The sequence below is a fragment of the Acomys russatus genome, chromosome 16 (genome assembly GCF_903995435.1).
Source record: "Acomys russatus chromosome 16, mAcoRus1.1, whole genome shotgun sequence".
Taxonomy (NCBI): domain Eukaryota; kingdom Metazoa; phylum Chordata; class Mammalia; order Rodentia; family Muridae; genus Acomys; species Acomys russatus.
The window spans coordinates 237,027-253,454 of NC_067152.1; the positions used below are offsets into that span (position 1 = coordinate 237,027).

At 44.7% G+C, this 16,428-nt stretch overlaps 1 protein-coding gene across 1 annotated transcript in view; it reads left to right on the top strand.

The window, feature by feature from the left end:
• Positions 1-14,171, top strand: part of Ankfy1 (ankyrin repeat and FYVE domain containing 1) — a gene marked incomplete at its 5' end in the record, with an annotated part of 46,069 nt that extends 31,898 nt beyond the window's left edge. Inside the window, 10 exons of the mRNA XM_051158294.1 lie at positions 410-528; positions 1,513-1,669; positions 2,890-3,090; positions 5,868-6,044; positions 7,103-7,250; positions 8,784-8,874; positions 9,120-9,244; positions 10,335-10,481; positions 12,188-12,278; positions 12,747-14,171. Coding sequence (XP_051014251.1) covers positions 410-528; positions 1,513-1,669; positions 2,890-3,090; positions 5,868-6,044; positions 7,103-7,250; positions 8,784-8,874; positions 9,120-9,244; positions 10,335-10,481; positions 12,188-12,278; positions 12,747-12,879 — 1,389 coding nt within the window. The remainder of the gene's footprint in view (positions 1-409; positions 529-1,512; positions 1,670-2,889; positions 3,091-5,867; positions 6,045-7,102; positions 7,251-8,783; positions 8,875-9,119; positions 9,245-10,334; positions 10,482-12,187; positions 12,279-12,746) is intronic.
• Between the last annotated feature and the right edge of the window lie 2,257 nt (positions 14,172-16,428).

Sequence of the window (16,428 nt, forward strand, 5' to 3'; positions counted from 1 at the left end):
ATACTTTTGAATTTGCACAGAGCAGATTATATTTAATTTTTTATATGTATGGTGTTTTGCCTGCATGTACGTCTGTGTAGCGTGTACATTCCTGGGGCTCATGGAGGCTAAAAAGGAGCATCAAATCCCTGGAAAGGGAGTTAACAGATTGTTGTGAGCTACAGCAAGGGGATGGGGAATCAAACCTGGGTCATTTAGAAGAGCAACCAGTGCTCCTAACTGATGAATCATCAACTTTCCAGCTCCCAAGGAGCAGATTTAATCAGTGTTTATAAAACTAATGATTATGATATTGATAACTTATTGACCTGCCTTTTCTGAAAAATAATGTGCATATTGCTCAGAGTTGAAATTAAACATTTTCTCTTTTGCTCAACAATCTCAGTAAGAAAACTGTGTTTCTCTGCAGGTTAGACATGGTTGTGATGCTACATGTTGGGGCCCAGGACCCAGCGGGTGTCTTCAGACACTTCTGCATAGAGCCATTGATGAAAACAATGAGTCTACTGCGTGCTTTCTTATTCGAAGGTCTGAGAAGCCAAAGTATCTTTTTTTATTCAGTTTACTGCATATAAACTCTTTTTTCTTTCTTTTTTTTTTTTTTTTTTTAGATGGATTTATTGTATATACAGTGTTCTGCCTGCATGTACACCTGCATGCCAGAAGAGGGCACTATATCTCCTTATAGATGGTTGTGAGCCACCATGTGGTTGTTGAGAATTGAACTCAAGACCTTTGGAAGAGCATCCAGTGCTCTTAACCTCTGAGCCATCTCTCCAGTCCCCTACAACCTCTTTCTTACGTTAAGTCACCTCAGTTTTGACTTGCCTTGACTTTAATAATTAAGATTACCATCAGGGCAGTGGTCTTTAATCCCAGCAGAGGCAGGTAGATCTCTATGAATTGGAGACCAGCCTGTCTATTGAGTGAGTTTCAGGACAGCCAGGACTATTACATAGAGAAACCCTGTCTTTAAAAAAAAAAAAAAAAAAAAAATACCACAGGGTTACTGTTTGTCATGTCAAGTCAGCTAAGAACCAAGCTAGGTGGGGAACCAAGAATCTCACATGCCTGGATTCAAAACTTACCTTCTGCTTTGAGGACAACATTGACCCGTTAGCTTCAGAACAGTTCCCACTGTGATGTCTGGAGGTTAGGGTAGAGAAGACCATATGGACTCCACCATGGGCCCCACCATGACATGTGAACCATAAAAGGCTCATAGCCCTCTTAGAGAGTAGGATATGGGGAGGCAAGGTAATCTGGGAAACTTTTCAAATGGTGGTTTTCAAAGTCTAAATATGTACCTATCCCTAGGGAGCCTGCAATTCCCAGGTTGCCCCAAGACCAACTGCAAGAGTCAGTGGCACCCAGGCCCTAGAGATTGATGCTGAGCACCAGGGCTGGCAGAATGTGGCAGTGCTGGCTTTGTTGGTAGAGGGGTAAAGCTGCTGCTTTCTAGCACATGCTGCTGAGAAAGGTAGAGGGTGACTGTGTGTTTCCCTCCTTTAGTGGCTGTGACGTGAACAGTCCCAGACAACCAGGAACTGATGGTGAAGGAGAAGAGGAGGCAAGGGATGGGCAGACCCCCCTTCATTTGGCAGCCTCATGGGGGCTAGAAGAGACGGTACAGTGTCTTTTGGAGTTTGGTGCCAATGTCAACGCACAGGTATGATAGTTTTTCTTTCTGGGGAGGTGAGCTTAGAGGGATCTTCTCTTGTGGCAAGAGACCTTGTACATACCCCGGTTCTAGACTTCAGTTTTACCACATGCCAGGCTGTAATAGGCAGATAGTGACTTTCTAGGTCATATAGCCTGTCTGGTGATTTAATGGATTTCAGGTTCTCTTCATCATAAAGAAGCTTGCTTTATATATTGTACCTTGCCTCTTAGCTCCCCTTTTAGATATCCAGACATATTCGGGGTGGTCTCACACTGAGGACAGTTACCCATTAGCTCATTATTGTTCTTCAGCATTCAGACCCCAGGGCTTGGGGGTGGGGGGGTGGTTGCCCGAGAATGTGCAGGCCTTGGGTGTTTTTATTTAGTCACTGTCAACCTAGTATATTTTTAAAGATCTACCTTTTATTCTATGTTTATGAATTTTTGTCAGCATGTACATATGTGTACTACATATGTGCCTGGTAACAGAAGAGACCAGAAACGGGCACAACACCCTGAAACGAGTTAAAGATTCCATGTGGGTACTGACTGGAGACTGAACTGGATCCTCTGAAATTCCTCTTAATTCCTGACGCAGCCCCGCCTTATTTTTAAGACAGGGTCTCAAATTGGGCTGGGGCATGGACAACCAGTCTGCCTGCCCAGTTGTCCCCAGAATCCACCTGCCTTCCCCTCCCCAACAGTAGAGTTACAACCCACCCTTCTTACATGGGTTGTGAGGAGCATGCCCCAGTTATAATGTTTGTGAAGCAAATACTTTACTGTCTGAGCCATTTCCCCAGCTCTAGAAAGCTGCAGAGATTTACACTGAGTTGTGTAAATGAGAGCTGAGGATGACTGTAGCTCTTCTTGAAACAATGTGTCTGTGCTAGGCTCTTGTTGCCACTGGGGGCTGTGGTCACTGGAACACTGTGGTAGAGAAAAGCTTCTAGTCATCTATATGTTTTGTCTCTTTATAAGTTGATTTCAGCTCTCTTACCTCTTTCTTCTCTTCCTCTGTCTGTCTCTGTCTTTCTCTCTGGCACCCTTTCTTCTTCCCCCTTGCTCATATAGTAAACTTCTCCATGTCAAAAAATAAGTAAATAAAAATTTATTTCAAACACAGGATCTCATAACTGAAGTGTATGTTAAAAGTTAACTCCCTTCATATTGTTCTGGAGTTCCATCTTTCAATTAGACATGAGAATTTGTGCCTTGTCTCCATAGGACGCAGAAGGAAGAACACCTGTCCATGTGGCCATCAGCAACCAGCACAGCGTCATCATTCAGCTGTTGATCTCCCACCCTAACATTGAGTTGAGTGTACGAGACAGACAAGGACTGACACCTTTTGCCTGTGCCATGACTTACAAGAACAACAAGGCAGCTGAGGCTATTCTAAAACGAGAGTGTGGGGCTGCCGAGCAGGTCAGTAACCAGCCATCATTCACCACAGCAGAACTTCCCATATTGTGACTAACCAGATGCCACTAACTAGACAGGCCCCTTCTACACAAAGATACTTCTTTTTAAATTAAACTCCCCACACCGGGCATGGTAGCACACATCTGTAATCCAGCCCCCAGGGAGGCCGAGGCAGGCAGAGCTCTGTGAATTAAAGGCTAGCCTGGTCTACAAAGCAAGTCCAGGACGGCCAAGGCTACACAGAGAAACCCTGTCTTGAAAAGAGAAAAAGGAAAAAAAAAAAAAGACATTAAACTCCCCTTTTCTGAAAATTTAGCTGGTCTGGTATCCTATGTCTGCTAGCTGAGGCGTGACTATGCTCCCCTGTATTTCAGCCACTTGGTGCTGTAAACGTGGCTGGGGGAGGGAGCTCAGATGAATGTCTGGCATTAACATTCTATGGGTGTGCAGCTGAGCTCAGTGCATTTGCTGGATGCTCTAATGGTGAATGTCTCTAAAATAAAATTTTAAATCTGAGGTACTTTGTGATGTTGGGCAACTTTGAGTGTTTTAGGGACATTATTACTTAGCATGTGCATTTTCCTTGTTTTTTGCCGTGTCTTTATCATCTGCTAAATCCTGGTTGCAACTTGTTTATCTATCACAGTGTGTGGGAAATAATGATAATGACTGATCTGTGGTTGTAAAAGTTATTTATTCTCCTGGCTCAATTGTTGTCTGGGAGGGTTACTGCCTCCTTTTGCCAATCTAGACCTAGTCAGAGAAGTTCCTGGCCTCCATGCAATCTAACCTAGACCTAGAATGTTTTCAGCCTCTGAGACTTACTGCTTTTTTGTTTGTTTGTTTGTTTGTTGTTTGTTTTTTGTTTTGTTTTGTTTTTCGAGACAGGGTTTCTCTGTGTAGCCTTGGCCATCCTGGACTCACTTTGTAGACCAGGCTGGCCTCGAACTCACAGCGATCTGCCTGCCTCTGCCTCCCGAGTGCTGTGAGACTTACTGCTTAATAAGCTCACCCTTACTAGTTCTTTCTGAGCTCTGGGCTGGCTGGTTCAACTCAGCTGTTCCGGCTCAAACTCTTCTCCCAGCTGATTTATTTAATCTGGCTTCTCTCTCGGCCCTGAATTGCTCTGCTTGACCTCAAACTAACTCAGCCATCTGCTCTAATCTTCTGGCTACTTATTTTCCGGCTCATTTCATCTTCACCTGAGTTTTCTCTCTCTCTCTCTCTCTCTCTCTCTCTCTCTCTCTCTCTCTCTCTCTCTCTCTCTCTCTCTCTCTCTCTCTCTCTCTCTCTCTCTCCTCTCTCTCTCTCTCTCTGCAACCCCATCTCTCTATTACTGTCCTGGTAAAACTGCCTCCTCACTCTGTAAACTGCCTCTTAAGTAGCTTTCCTTTCCTCTCTCTTCTTGTGAGAGTTTGATGAATCCAGTTCTGTCAAATTCTTTTCTGCCACTCAGTTAGACATCACTTTCAAACATGGGTGCTTCCTTTTACAAACTAACTCTATCTTTGTTTGGGATTAAAGGCATGTATCACCACTCCTGGATTTAAGCTTTGCTTTACCTGATACTTGCTGTATACTGGGCTGGCCTTGAACTCAGATCTGTTTGCCTCTGTCTCCTGGATTAAAGGTGTGTTTGTGTTCCACCCGGATCACACAGGCCTACATCTAGTGATGTGACCTCTTGCCAGAACAGCCATGTTCTGAGTTAACATTCTTCTGTATGTGTTGAAAGCTGGGATAGGTTTCTCAGAAACATGATTCCAACTAGCTTAAAGAATTTTGCCAAGGGCTGGAGAGATGGCTCAGAGGTCCTGAGTTCAACTCCCAGCAACCACATAGTGGCTCACAGCCATCTATAATATAATCTGATGCCCTCTTCTGGCCTGCAGGTGTACATGCGGCCAGAGCACTGTATACGTAATAATAAATAACTCTTTTTTAAACAATTGCCAAGATTTAGAAGTAGCCATTTATGGATGAAATAAGATGTGGAGCCTGAATGAAATGCAGTCCTGACACCAAGAATGCCTGCTTGCTAACACAGGCTTTGGTACCTTACCTCACTTTTCTAAGTGTGACTGGATGTATAACTTTAATTTTGCCCATGCTCAGACTGAGTGTAAGACAGTCCTGAGTATGGACAGACCTCTCAGGTTTCTTCTCCATCTAGTATGAAACTGGCACTACTGATCTGAGTCCTGTAGACTTTACTTACCCCAGCACACAGTAGATGTGCATGGCAGTGCACAGTGCCGAGCATGTTGTCCTCCTTTGAGCACTGGCTCTAGTGGTGTCCTGATGATTCCTGTAACTACAGTACATACTGGGGTTTGATTTGAGGAAGCTTCTGGCTCCTTCATGTTTGTCTCGCATGTTGCTGGCTTCCTTCCGTGTGTTACTCTGAAGTTTAAGGAAACTTCTGAAGCCTGTTTGGCTGCTCTGGGATGAGATGGGGATCTAGTTTGGCCAAAGCAGAGGCCTAACAGCTTAATCATGACATTTGCTTCTTCCTGAGCAGCCCGCTACTCAAGTGCCTTCCTACTGTCTTCCAGCTTTCCTTGTCCACTTCCTACTGTAGAAGTGTTAGGAGAAGTGGCTCCCTTCTCCTAACCACATGCATGTGTGCATGTAGTTGTATTGGTGGCAGGTGGCATTTACTCTTAAAGCTCTAGAGCTGAGGAGAGACCTCCTCAGCAGTCTGGTCAGCTTGGAGGCATGCAGGAGGATCTGTTCTTTACGGCTAATACGGTGTGGCTCTTACTTGTTTGTTGCCATAGGTAGATAATAAAGGTCGGAATTTTCTTCATGTGGCTGTTCAGAACTCTGACATCGAAAGTGTCTTGTTCCTGATCAGTGTCCAAGCCAATGTGAACTCCAGAGTCCAGGATGCTTCCAAGTTGACCCCTCTGCACCTTGCTGTTCAGGCAGGTTCGGAGATCATTGTCCGAAATCTGGTAAGCCACAGGAAGCGTACAAAGCCAAGCAAGCATGCTTTACGGTATGTACAGAAGTTGTCCTCAAAGCTGTTGTCAATGAAAGGCCATCAATCTGGGAATTATACCAATCCACCCAAGAAGACAAGTGTGTCCAACCCTGGTGGATGTGCCCAAAGTAGACCTAGAGATAGGGAGGGCCAAGGAGGACTTGACAGACAACAGAAAAGGACTGGAGGTCAGCTGTATTTGTCTGCCTGCTGTCAGGCATTCAGCTGAGTCTTTCCCTCCTTCCTAACCCCCTGACCACAACCCCTTTTCTGTCCTTTCTTCCCCACCTGGATAAACTGGAACTCTATGCAGAATTAAGCCGGCCTCAGAATAACTCAAATCCACTTGCCTCTGCCTCCCCCTCCCAAGTTCCACCATGCCCAGATTAGGTGAGAATTTTTCCCCCTTTGGTTTTTTGAGACAGGGCTTCACTGCCTTGGGTGTCCTGGAACTTGCTCTGTAGACCAGGCTGACCTTGAACTCACAGAGATCTGCCTGTGTCTGCCTCCCTGTGTGCTGGGATTACATGTGCCACCATGCCTGCCATATGTCAGTATTTTAGATAAGAGAGTTTGTTTGAAATTTGAGAATTATAAGCAGTATGGACATTCTTATGTAGTACAGTGAATAATATCATTGTATTACTTTGTAGTTTTAATATACGAACGTGTTAGAAATCCTGTGTCATAAAGGATAGCCATTGAACACATTGGTAGATAATCTGCCTTTGGCACAGGTTTGTCATGTTTGTCTCAGTAGAAGACATGCAAGATCCTCATGCATTCATGCTCTGACAGGAGGTTAGATTGACATGCAGGCAGAATACTGTAAAAATAAAAAAGAAATAAATCTTAAAAAAAAAATAGAGGGGTTGGGGATTTAGCTCAGTGATAGAGCGCTTGGGCCCTGGGTTCCGTTCTCAGCTCTGGTGGGGAAAAAAAAAAAAAATAGAGAATCCCTGTAGACTTGGCCCTACTAATGGGGCCTTAAATTATGGGAGAGGCTAATTGAGTAATGAACTTTAACAGCTTCTTGCAGGAGCCAAGGTGAATGAATTAACTAAGCATCGTCAGACTGCGCTCCATCTTGCTGCCCAGCAGGACCTGCCCACCATCTGCTCAGTCCTTCTAGAGAATGGAGTGGACTTTGCTGCTGTTGATGAGAACGGAAATAATGGTAATTCCTAGGCAACACTTTATGTACAGTGTTGTGTGCTTGGGAAGTTCTGCTCCACAGTGGAGTTATGCTGCAGCCTTGGGTCTGTCCCCTCAGGAAGGTTGACTTGTACAGGAACAGAGCTCTGGATAGGCAGTACACCCATCCTGTCACTGAGCAGCTTCCCAATTTGATCTCAACTCTGGTAATCTAAAGTGGTTGGGATTTTAACAACACTTTTAAAGAAGACTTTATAATTATTTTACATTACGTCTGTGTAGGGGAATATGCACATGAGTGCTGGTGTCCTCAGAGGCCAGAGGCTTAGAACCTCCAGAACTGGACTGAGTTGCCTGACTTGGGTGACAGGAATTGAACTAATAAGGTCCTCTCCAAGAGCAGTATCTCAACTTCTGAACCAATGACTTAGTTTGCTTTTTTATGTGTGTTCCTACAGGATAGTTTATAGGAGTCAACCTTTTCATACATGTGGATCCTGAAGATTAAATTTAGGTCTTCAGGGGAGCTAGAGAGATGGCTCAGAGGTTAAGAGCACTGTCTGTTCTTCCAAAGGTCCTGAGTTCAATTCCCAGCAACAACATAGTGGCTCACAACCATCTATAATGAGATTTGGTGCCCTTTTCTGGAGTGCAGGCACACATGTGGGCGGAATATCATATAAGTAATAAAAATAAATAAATATTAACAACAACTTTTAAGCCAGGCATGGTGGTGCACACCTTTAATCCCAGCACTCGGGAGGCAGAGGCAAGCAGATAACTGTGAGTTCAAGACCAGCCTTGTATACAAAGTGAGTCCAGATAGCCAGGGTTACACAGAAAAACCCTGTCTCGGAAAAACAAAACAAAGCAAAATTTTAAATTTAGGTCTTCCGGCTTTGTAGCAAGTGCCTTTACATACTGATCCATGTGGCCCCTTAAAAAAAAAAAAAAAAAATATATATATATATATATATATATATATATATATATCTGACTGTTACTTTTCTACTGCTCTGACAAAGCACCATGACCATCATGCAGGGAGCCTGGGAACAGGCAGGCAAGCATGGTGTTGGAGCAGTAGCTGAGAGCTTACATCTAAGCTAATCATGAGACAGAGAGACAACCTGACAAACAGCACCAAAGAGAGCGTTAACTAGAGAGCTAACTGGGAATGGACATGGGCTTCTGAGCCTCAAACCTCACCCTCAATGACACATGTCTTCCAACAAGGCCACATGTGCCTTCTAATCCTTCCTAAACAGTTGCACAAACTGGGGACCAAATATTCTATTATGTGATCCCATATGGGCCGTTCTTACTCAAACCACAGTGAGAGATAGAGCCATTAAATCTCATTTTGAAACCACCAGCAGAGAAAGCAAGGCTCGTGAGATTGCTCATGGTGGGGAGGTGAGGAGATCTGAAAGGATGGCTCTGCACTTGGCTGGTCAGTGCTGTGATTGAACACATTTAGATGGGGTGAGGAGGAGAGAGCTTTCTGCCTGTGCTTCTGAACTAGCACAGAAAGAGGATTTGATTTGCTTCCCAGCTCTTCATCTTGCGGTCATGCATGGTCGGCTCAACAACATCCGGGCTCTTCTGACAGAGTGCACAGTGGATGCTGAGGCCTTTAATCTGAGGTGAGTGTGTCTGCTCCCAAGCATAGGGCATTGTCCCTGTGACCTTGCCCACTGCTTCCCCAAGCCCCAGATGGACCTGAGCAGCTTTTTTGGATTTTGTAATAAGTACTATTTAGAAAACTTTCCTGGCCTATTGCATGTCTTTTAAATTTACTTAAAATCACAGAGTTCAGAAAATTCTTTCTTTTGTGTGACATTTATAACAGATAATGTACGTGTCTAACCTTTGCAACTCATTTCATCAGAGGCCAGTCACCATTACACATTCTGGGACAGTATGGCAAAGAAAACGCAGCAGCCATCTTTGATCTCTTCTTAGAGTGCATGCCTGAGTATCCTCTGGACAAACCAGATGCAGAAGGCAACACAGGTATGTAAATAATGGTGTACTCTCAGCAACCATGGAATTTGGTGTCTGACGTCTGAAGTGCTTTCAGTATTCTAGAACCACACATAGCTGTGACCAAGTAGACCTTCACATTTATTGTACTTGCCCTCATCTGCCTTTTATTCAGTGAGCCAGGACCCTTCCATGCTCCCATGTCAGTAGCTATAAGGTGTAACCAGGATCAGGGCTCCTGTCCCTGTATGTATGCTTCAGTACCTGGGACATGCTTGGAGTGAGTGGCAAGTCCTGCCTAGCGCCTTCTTGCAAAGAATAACGCAGGCCTCTCCAGTAGCTCATTTTCGTGGGCTTTTGACGTAATTTTATAACCAGTCTACTTCAGGAGCACCACCATCGCCCAGGCTATATAGCTTAAGAAGCAGGTAGGAAGAGACTTGTCCAGGGTTCTGACTCATGGAAGCTTAGGCTCAAGTGGCACCTTGTAGTAAGGTGGCTGGGTAAGTCTTAGCCTCACACTCCCGTGTTCTTGTTTGATGGTGGGATTAAGAGCCCTCCTGCTACTACATCATTTTGAGGTAAAAATTCAGTGAAGTGTCTGGTAAGGGGAAGCCAAGGGAACTGCTACTGGCTGTGACTTTGTAGAGAAGAATAGGATAGCCAGGTCAGAACCTGCCTTCCTGCTGGGCCAGCACTTCAGAAGAGAGAGGCTCCTTTGGGTGGAAGAACATTCTGGAACATGCTCCCTGTGCTGACTTTTGTTTCTCTTTATATACTGCAATCACAAGTCTTTTATTTAGTTACATTGCAAAGAACTTTGGTAAAAGCAATGATTTTTGACTGGGGAAGACAACTGAGAAAAGTGGTTTTTTCCCACCCGTGTTGAGTCCCTGCCTTCATACAGTTCCTTTATACAGACCTCAAGGTGGGAAAGTGTGCAATTCTGAAATCACCTGGCTTCTGGCTGGACCCTTTTTTAGAAGACAGTCCAGGTTCACTATGGAGTTCTTAAGCACTTCAAACTCCTTTACTAACCAATGTCCTGCCAGTGTTCTGCTCTGCCTGCCCTTTGGCAGTAGCTGGCTAGACCAGCCTTACCTGTGATTCTGTTTTCTAGTGCTGCTGTTAGCATACATGAAAGGGAATGCCAACTTGTGCCGTGCCATCGTCCGGTCTGGGGTTCGCCTTGGGGTGAATAATAACCAAGGGGTCAACATTTTCAACTACCAGGTTGCCACTAAGCAGCTCTTGTTTAGATTATTAGGTAAGTGGCACACTCTCTGCACCTCCTCTACAAGCACAATTATAATTGTGATTATGCAAGTGTTGGTGCTCTTTAAATCTTGTAATTACTCTGATCTCAACATGCTATTTCCAGGGACCATGTAAAGCAATTTCTGTGAAAGGGGAAAGGCCTCTCTTTAGAGTGTTTGACCTTCCTGTCATTTCCCACTTCCCCTAAACGTTAGAAGCCCATAAGCTCTCAGCTGGTCATACTGACTATGCCTTCTGGCTGGTTTTATTTATTTAGGACTTTTAAAAGACATTTTATGTGTGTGAGTGTTTTGCTACATGTGTCTGTGTACACCATATGAATGCTTGGTGCCCTGGAGGTCAGAAGGTATTTGGTCTCCTGGAACTGGAGTTAGGGGTGATACTGAGTCATTTCTCCAGCCCTTAACCCTTGATTCTTACTTGTGTGGTCTTATGCCTTTCTTTTGAGATGGTAGCAAGAGTCAGAATGTCCTCAGCTGAGTGTGATAATGGCAAGTATAATCAGTACCAGCAGGAAGGTCAAGAGGCAAAGGCTAGGGCTCCAAAGACCTGGATTCTGTTCCCACATAGGAATCCAACACCCTCTTCTGGCCTCTATTGGCACTGCACACATGTAGTGTACATACATGCAGGCAAAACACCCATACGGATTTTTAAAAAGACAGGCGGTGATGGCCCAAGCCTTTAATCCCAGCACGTAGGAGGCAGAGGCAAGTGGATCTCTGTGAGTTCAAAGCCAGTCTGGTCTCAAAAAAAAAAAATTTTTTTTTTTTTGTTTTAGTTTATATGAATATATGTGTGTGGTTGCCCTTAGAGACCAGAGGGTGTCATATGTCATACCCCCTGGATTTGGAGTCCTAAAGCACCAATCCATTTCTCCAGTCCTGCTAATAATAAACTTGCTTATCTGTATATTTGGGGGTTTTTTGGTGTGGCTGAAAAGCTTTGTACTGTTGAGATGTAGTTTTTGTTTGGTTTGGTTTTTGATACAAGGTTTCTATGTGTATGTATCCTTGTCTGTCCTGGACTTGCTTTGTAGACCAGGCTAGGCTCAAACTCACAGTGATCCCTCTGCCTCCCAAGTGCTGGGATTAAAGGCATATGCTACTACACCTGGCTGATATGTAGTCTTAATTTTCCCTACGCTATACACTTGGTCAGCCTTTATCGCACTCAGTAGGTGCCTGTGGCAGTGCTGGCTCCATGTGACCAACCCATTTGCAACCCTTCCCTGTACAGAGTACTAGCACTCTGCCGACTTAGGAAGTACTACTTCAACTTCTCTGTAGTTCCTCAGCCCATCACTCTGTTGGCTGAGTCACTCCAGATATCTTGGAATCCCTTTTTCTCTTTTGTTGTTCAGACAGTCCCCAAACTTGATGGATTCTTCCTCGTTTCCTCGGTCTTGGTTGTCTCTATCTTGTTTCTAGCCCTTTAGCCCCTGCCAGTTTCTCTGTGGCGTCATCTTTGCTGACTTCACTGTATGCCACCCTGCACATGCTGCTGACTCACGACTCCAGTTGGGTGTCCTCCTGCCCCAGCTTGCCTGCAAGGGTGGCTTCCCCAGGCTCCTCTGTGATGCTTCCCTTGACCAGTTGGAATGTCACACTGTTTTCCTGCAGTCTAATGCAGCTTGCTGCTACATGCCCTACTGCAAGAGCCTTGCGTAATCAACACGTCACCTGTGTGTTACAGATATGCTCTCCAAGGAGCCGCCATGGTGTGACGGCTCCAACTGCTACGAGTGCACTGCCAAGTTTGGGGTCACAACTCGCAAACATCACTGGTAAGACTGCACAGTCATTTGCAGGGGAGGAGCTTTACCTGATGTCACTTTCATACTTGTCCTTGGCGGGCCATGAACCTTATTAGGACCTTAGCCTCTTCTGGGCAAAAGACAGGGGAAATGGTAGAAGCGATCTGGATCCCATGAAGGGAGAGCAGGGAAAGCAGAAGCCTTGTGGCTTTCCTGGGTGCTGAGGTTCACCACAGCCTCACAGGGCGCCAAGGACTGGGCAGCAAGATGACATCTGTATAACTTGTATGACAAGATGTAGAATTTCTTCATGGTTGCTTTAGCTTAACCTACTAGTTAGTATTTTGTTACGAACTAAAATGTATGCATGAATTGGTGTGACTTGGCTGGTAGTTGTCAGGGTTGGTCACAGATGCCAGTCAGAGACTGGCCTTGGCTGGCTATTTGGGAATAGTCTTCTCTTCAGTGCCTCTCATAATTCTTTCTTTGCCTCCACAGTCGTCACTGCGGCCGTCTTCTCTGCCATAAATGCTCGACCAAGGAGATTCCTATTATAAAGTTTGACCTGAACAAGCCTGTGCGGGTTTGCAACATTTGCTTTGATGTACTGACTCTGGGTGGAGTCTCTTAGTGAGGCCCCCAGGAAAATCCAGGCCAGCGTCCCCTGGCACCTCCCCAGCAGCTGCTCTACTCACCAGCCTGCCTCCTACCCAGAGCAAGAGCTGGTGGTTGTCTTCCTGTGGCAGAAGACTGGAACAGTTACAAACCATGGTGTGACCCCATTGCAGATGATTTTGTATGACTGTCAGTGTGTCAGACTGTGGTCTGTTGTACTAGATATCTGGCTGGTTGGACCAGGCCAGTCTGGACTGATTGACAAATGTGATGGGAATCAGCTAGCAGCAAACAAGAACACTTGGAGACAATTTTCCCTTCCGGTAGTGTAGCGTCTATCTCTGAGAATTCAAAGTCTTCCTGCCTGGGTTGACTTAGAGGCAGAGCCTGACAGTAGAGAGCGGCTGCTAGATGAGAGCTGGTTACTCTAGGGTGGTGGCTGCTCAAAGTGGCTATGGCCTTTAATGCACAGTGTTTTCATAAATATAATAGGAACCTCTTGCCCTCAAGTCTTTTCTTTCTTTAAGCTAAGCTGTATTTTTAGAGAGCTGCCCTTTTAAAAAGGTGGAATCTTTCTAAACAGGGTTCAAAGATGAGAGCTAAAAAATTGTGGCCTTAACAACTAAAAGCTTTACCAATGTTGATGCTGCCAGGTGTCAGAGTGCAGTGGCAGCTTGATACCTAGCAGCTGTCTCATTCTCTCGTCTTGCTGCGTCCTGTCTATGGAGTCCTCAGTCGCTGCCACTTGAGTGGTGGAAGAAATGCACTTTGATTGTGCTGCACTTTTTCTAGAGCTACATCATTGGTGAATCCAATTTAAAAATCCATGTTCAAAAATACCGTCACATACCCTTCTATCAGTGGTTCTGATGGCCAGCTTGAGCTGGACCTCAGCACACACTAATCTTAAAGGGAAAACTGCCAAAAAGGAAGGAATCCATATTGATGAGAAAGAAGATGAGTGTGACTTGGGTCCAGGTCCTCTCTCTTGGACACATCCTTCCTGCTGAACCCTTGCCTTGCATGCTGATGCTGTTGGTGCCAGTTCTGAGTACTGCCCTGCCTCATCAGAGCCAGCAGCCAAAGCCTCTGGCCAAACTATGAACTGTTTTAGAAGTCTGGCTGAAATGCTGAACAAGGTTCTGAAGGACAGGTCTTTGGTTCCTGTTTCTGCCTGTACTAATCCTGGGACACTGGGGCTCTTTCTTTTCAAAGTTTGGCCAGTGTTTTGGGTTTCTTTTTCAAGTTTTTAATTTTTTAAAAATTTACCTTATTGCACACTGAAAAAGAAACTTATACCACTGGTTTTTGTTTTGTTTTTTTAAGAAACAAAAACACAACTGCTCTGAGATGAACAATATCCAGTTATACACAGAAATTAACAATGTCAATCACATACACTGGTTTTCTGAGACATTTGATAACCCTACACTACTTGCATTAGTGGAGTACAGATGTGTGAATAAAAGGGACTTCTTTTGGCATCACTTTCTTGCATAGTGGTATGTTCTCTATTGCTGTAGAGTTAGTTAGACATTTTACTGCCTAAATACGTATAAAATGTGCTGGTACACCAGTGTACTACTTTCTAAACTACTTCTGTGATTTATATGTATGCTTTTTATGTTAACATTAGCTTGTACACAGTGTTTAAAAGGAAGAGTTACTTGGAGGAGTGCCATTGTCCCGTAGCCTGGGACTTACTTCATATGGAATTTTAATGGAAACTTTTAGTCAGTCTTGGCCCACAACTCTATGAAATATGTGGTCAGTTTCCAGTTTTTGTTGCCTAAAGAGGATTAGAGACTAGAATTCAGTTGGTGCCATGATTCTTTAATGAGAAAGGTAATTATGGTTCAGCTCTGAGGCACGGTGGTCAGCACACATAATGCTTGTTCTTTTATTTTCAGTGAAGAGGGGAAAATAGGGAACCAGGGTGGAGCTGCTGATTCTTTCCTTGCCCTACCACACATATTTCAGTAACAATCTTGCCTATAACTGCACTTACAATCTGAAGATCATGGGTTCAAGCCTCTATTCTCTCAGAGGTCAGCAGAGTGACTAGCGGTGGCTGAGAGGGGCCTCGTGACTTGGACATTGGTACCCACGCTGTCGGTGTGGCTCAAGCATCTTCCCACAGCCCCCATCTCCAAGAGCATGCCACGCTCTGTGCTGCTAGACACCGCCCTGGCCAGGACCAGACTTCATCATGAAATTGCTTAGCCACTCTACTTAAGTCTTAATCAGTACCTTCAGAACTTGCAGCAGAACTTCGTTTATTAATTCATAAAGTTGTATGAGCAGAGCAGGAAGAATCAACTTTACTAAAACGTAATCGCTGCACCAGTTAACATTGCTGTGCTCACCTCGCTTTTTAACTGCCTCTTGTTCGTCACTACTCTTACTGTACAGTGTATCATTAAGGTTTTTCTGTTGTTGATTTTTGTTTTGTTTTAAGACAGAGGTACAAACCATATGCTTAATTTGCTATGATCCTCTAACACAGCATTGTCCCACAAGCTTAAGTGCCTACACTGAGGACTCCTGTTTCCAGTTGTTTTGTCATTGGTGTCTCAGTCAGTGATGTCTAAGAACACAAGTTTTGGGCCTATTCCACCCCAATAACCAATTCACTCCAGACTGAATATTAGACTGCTCAGTTCACATGCCATATTCTCTCCAAGGAGTGGGGTCTACATGAAGTTTTTGTCCTCTACCTCAGAGCCATGAGTTGTTTCTGACTACCCATTAGCTTCTTCCCCTCTCCTTGATTGGGTCTTACCACCCTGCCCAGTTTGTGCCCACCCCCCATTACAAACTGTTCCTGCACTAGTCTTGTTCAAAGGCAAAGAGTGGAGGACAGGCTTCCATCTTCCTGGAGAAAAGAAAAGTGGCTGAACTGCCAAATGCTTAGACCAGACAGGCAGCAGCAACAGCATGTACAAGTAAATGTATATCTCCCTCACAGACAGTGACTTCCCTCAGGATCAGCCCCCTAGAGTCACCTGAAGCTCACCAGGGCTACCTTGCCAGCCCAGCAGAGGAAGCAGTTCAGCAAAGACCTTGAGCCATGCTCACTCTGCAGAACTGATCTAATGAAAACTGAGTATATGACCAGTTAAGTAAATATTAAAATTCCCAGATGTCATAGATGCCTTAAAGACCTTCTCTGGAGGATCACTGCCTCTCCTGTGTGGCATAAATAACATATTAGCTGTTACAGCTGACGACACTGGTGTTCTAGAATAAGGGGGTCTGGGGACTGCTGGACCTACTGACTTGCCTGTTTGTCAGCTGTGTGGAGCTAGGTGTTCTGTGACATCTTGTGGTACCAAGGACAAGGCAGCAGCTGGGCCAAAACTGCGGGCACCTGAATGGATAGATCACTTCTCTGGTGGTGCTCAGTGTGGGAATGCCAGCATCATCTAGGACCATGGCGCTTAGCAGCATTGTTTCTTTGGAGTCTGTGTAATGGAATGTATTTTTCAAATAATGATATTTTCATTTTCTGTAACAACTCCTTATAATAAAAATGAGGTTAAATTGTGAATTTAAAGTGGAAACT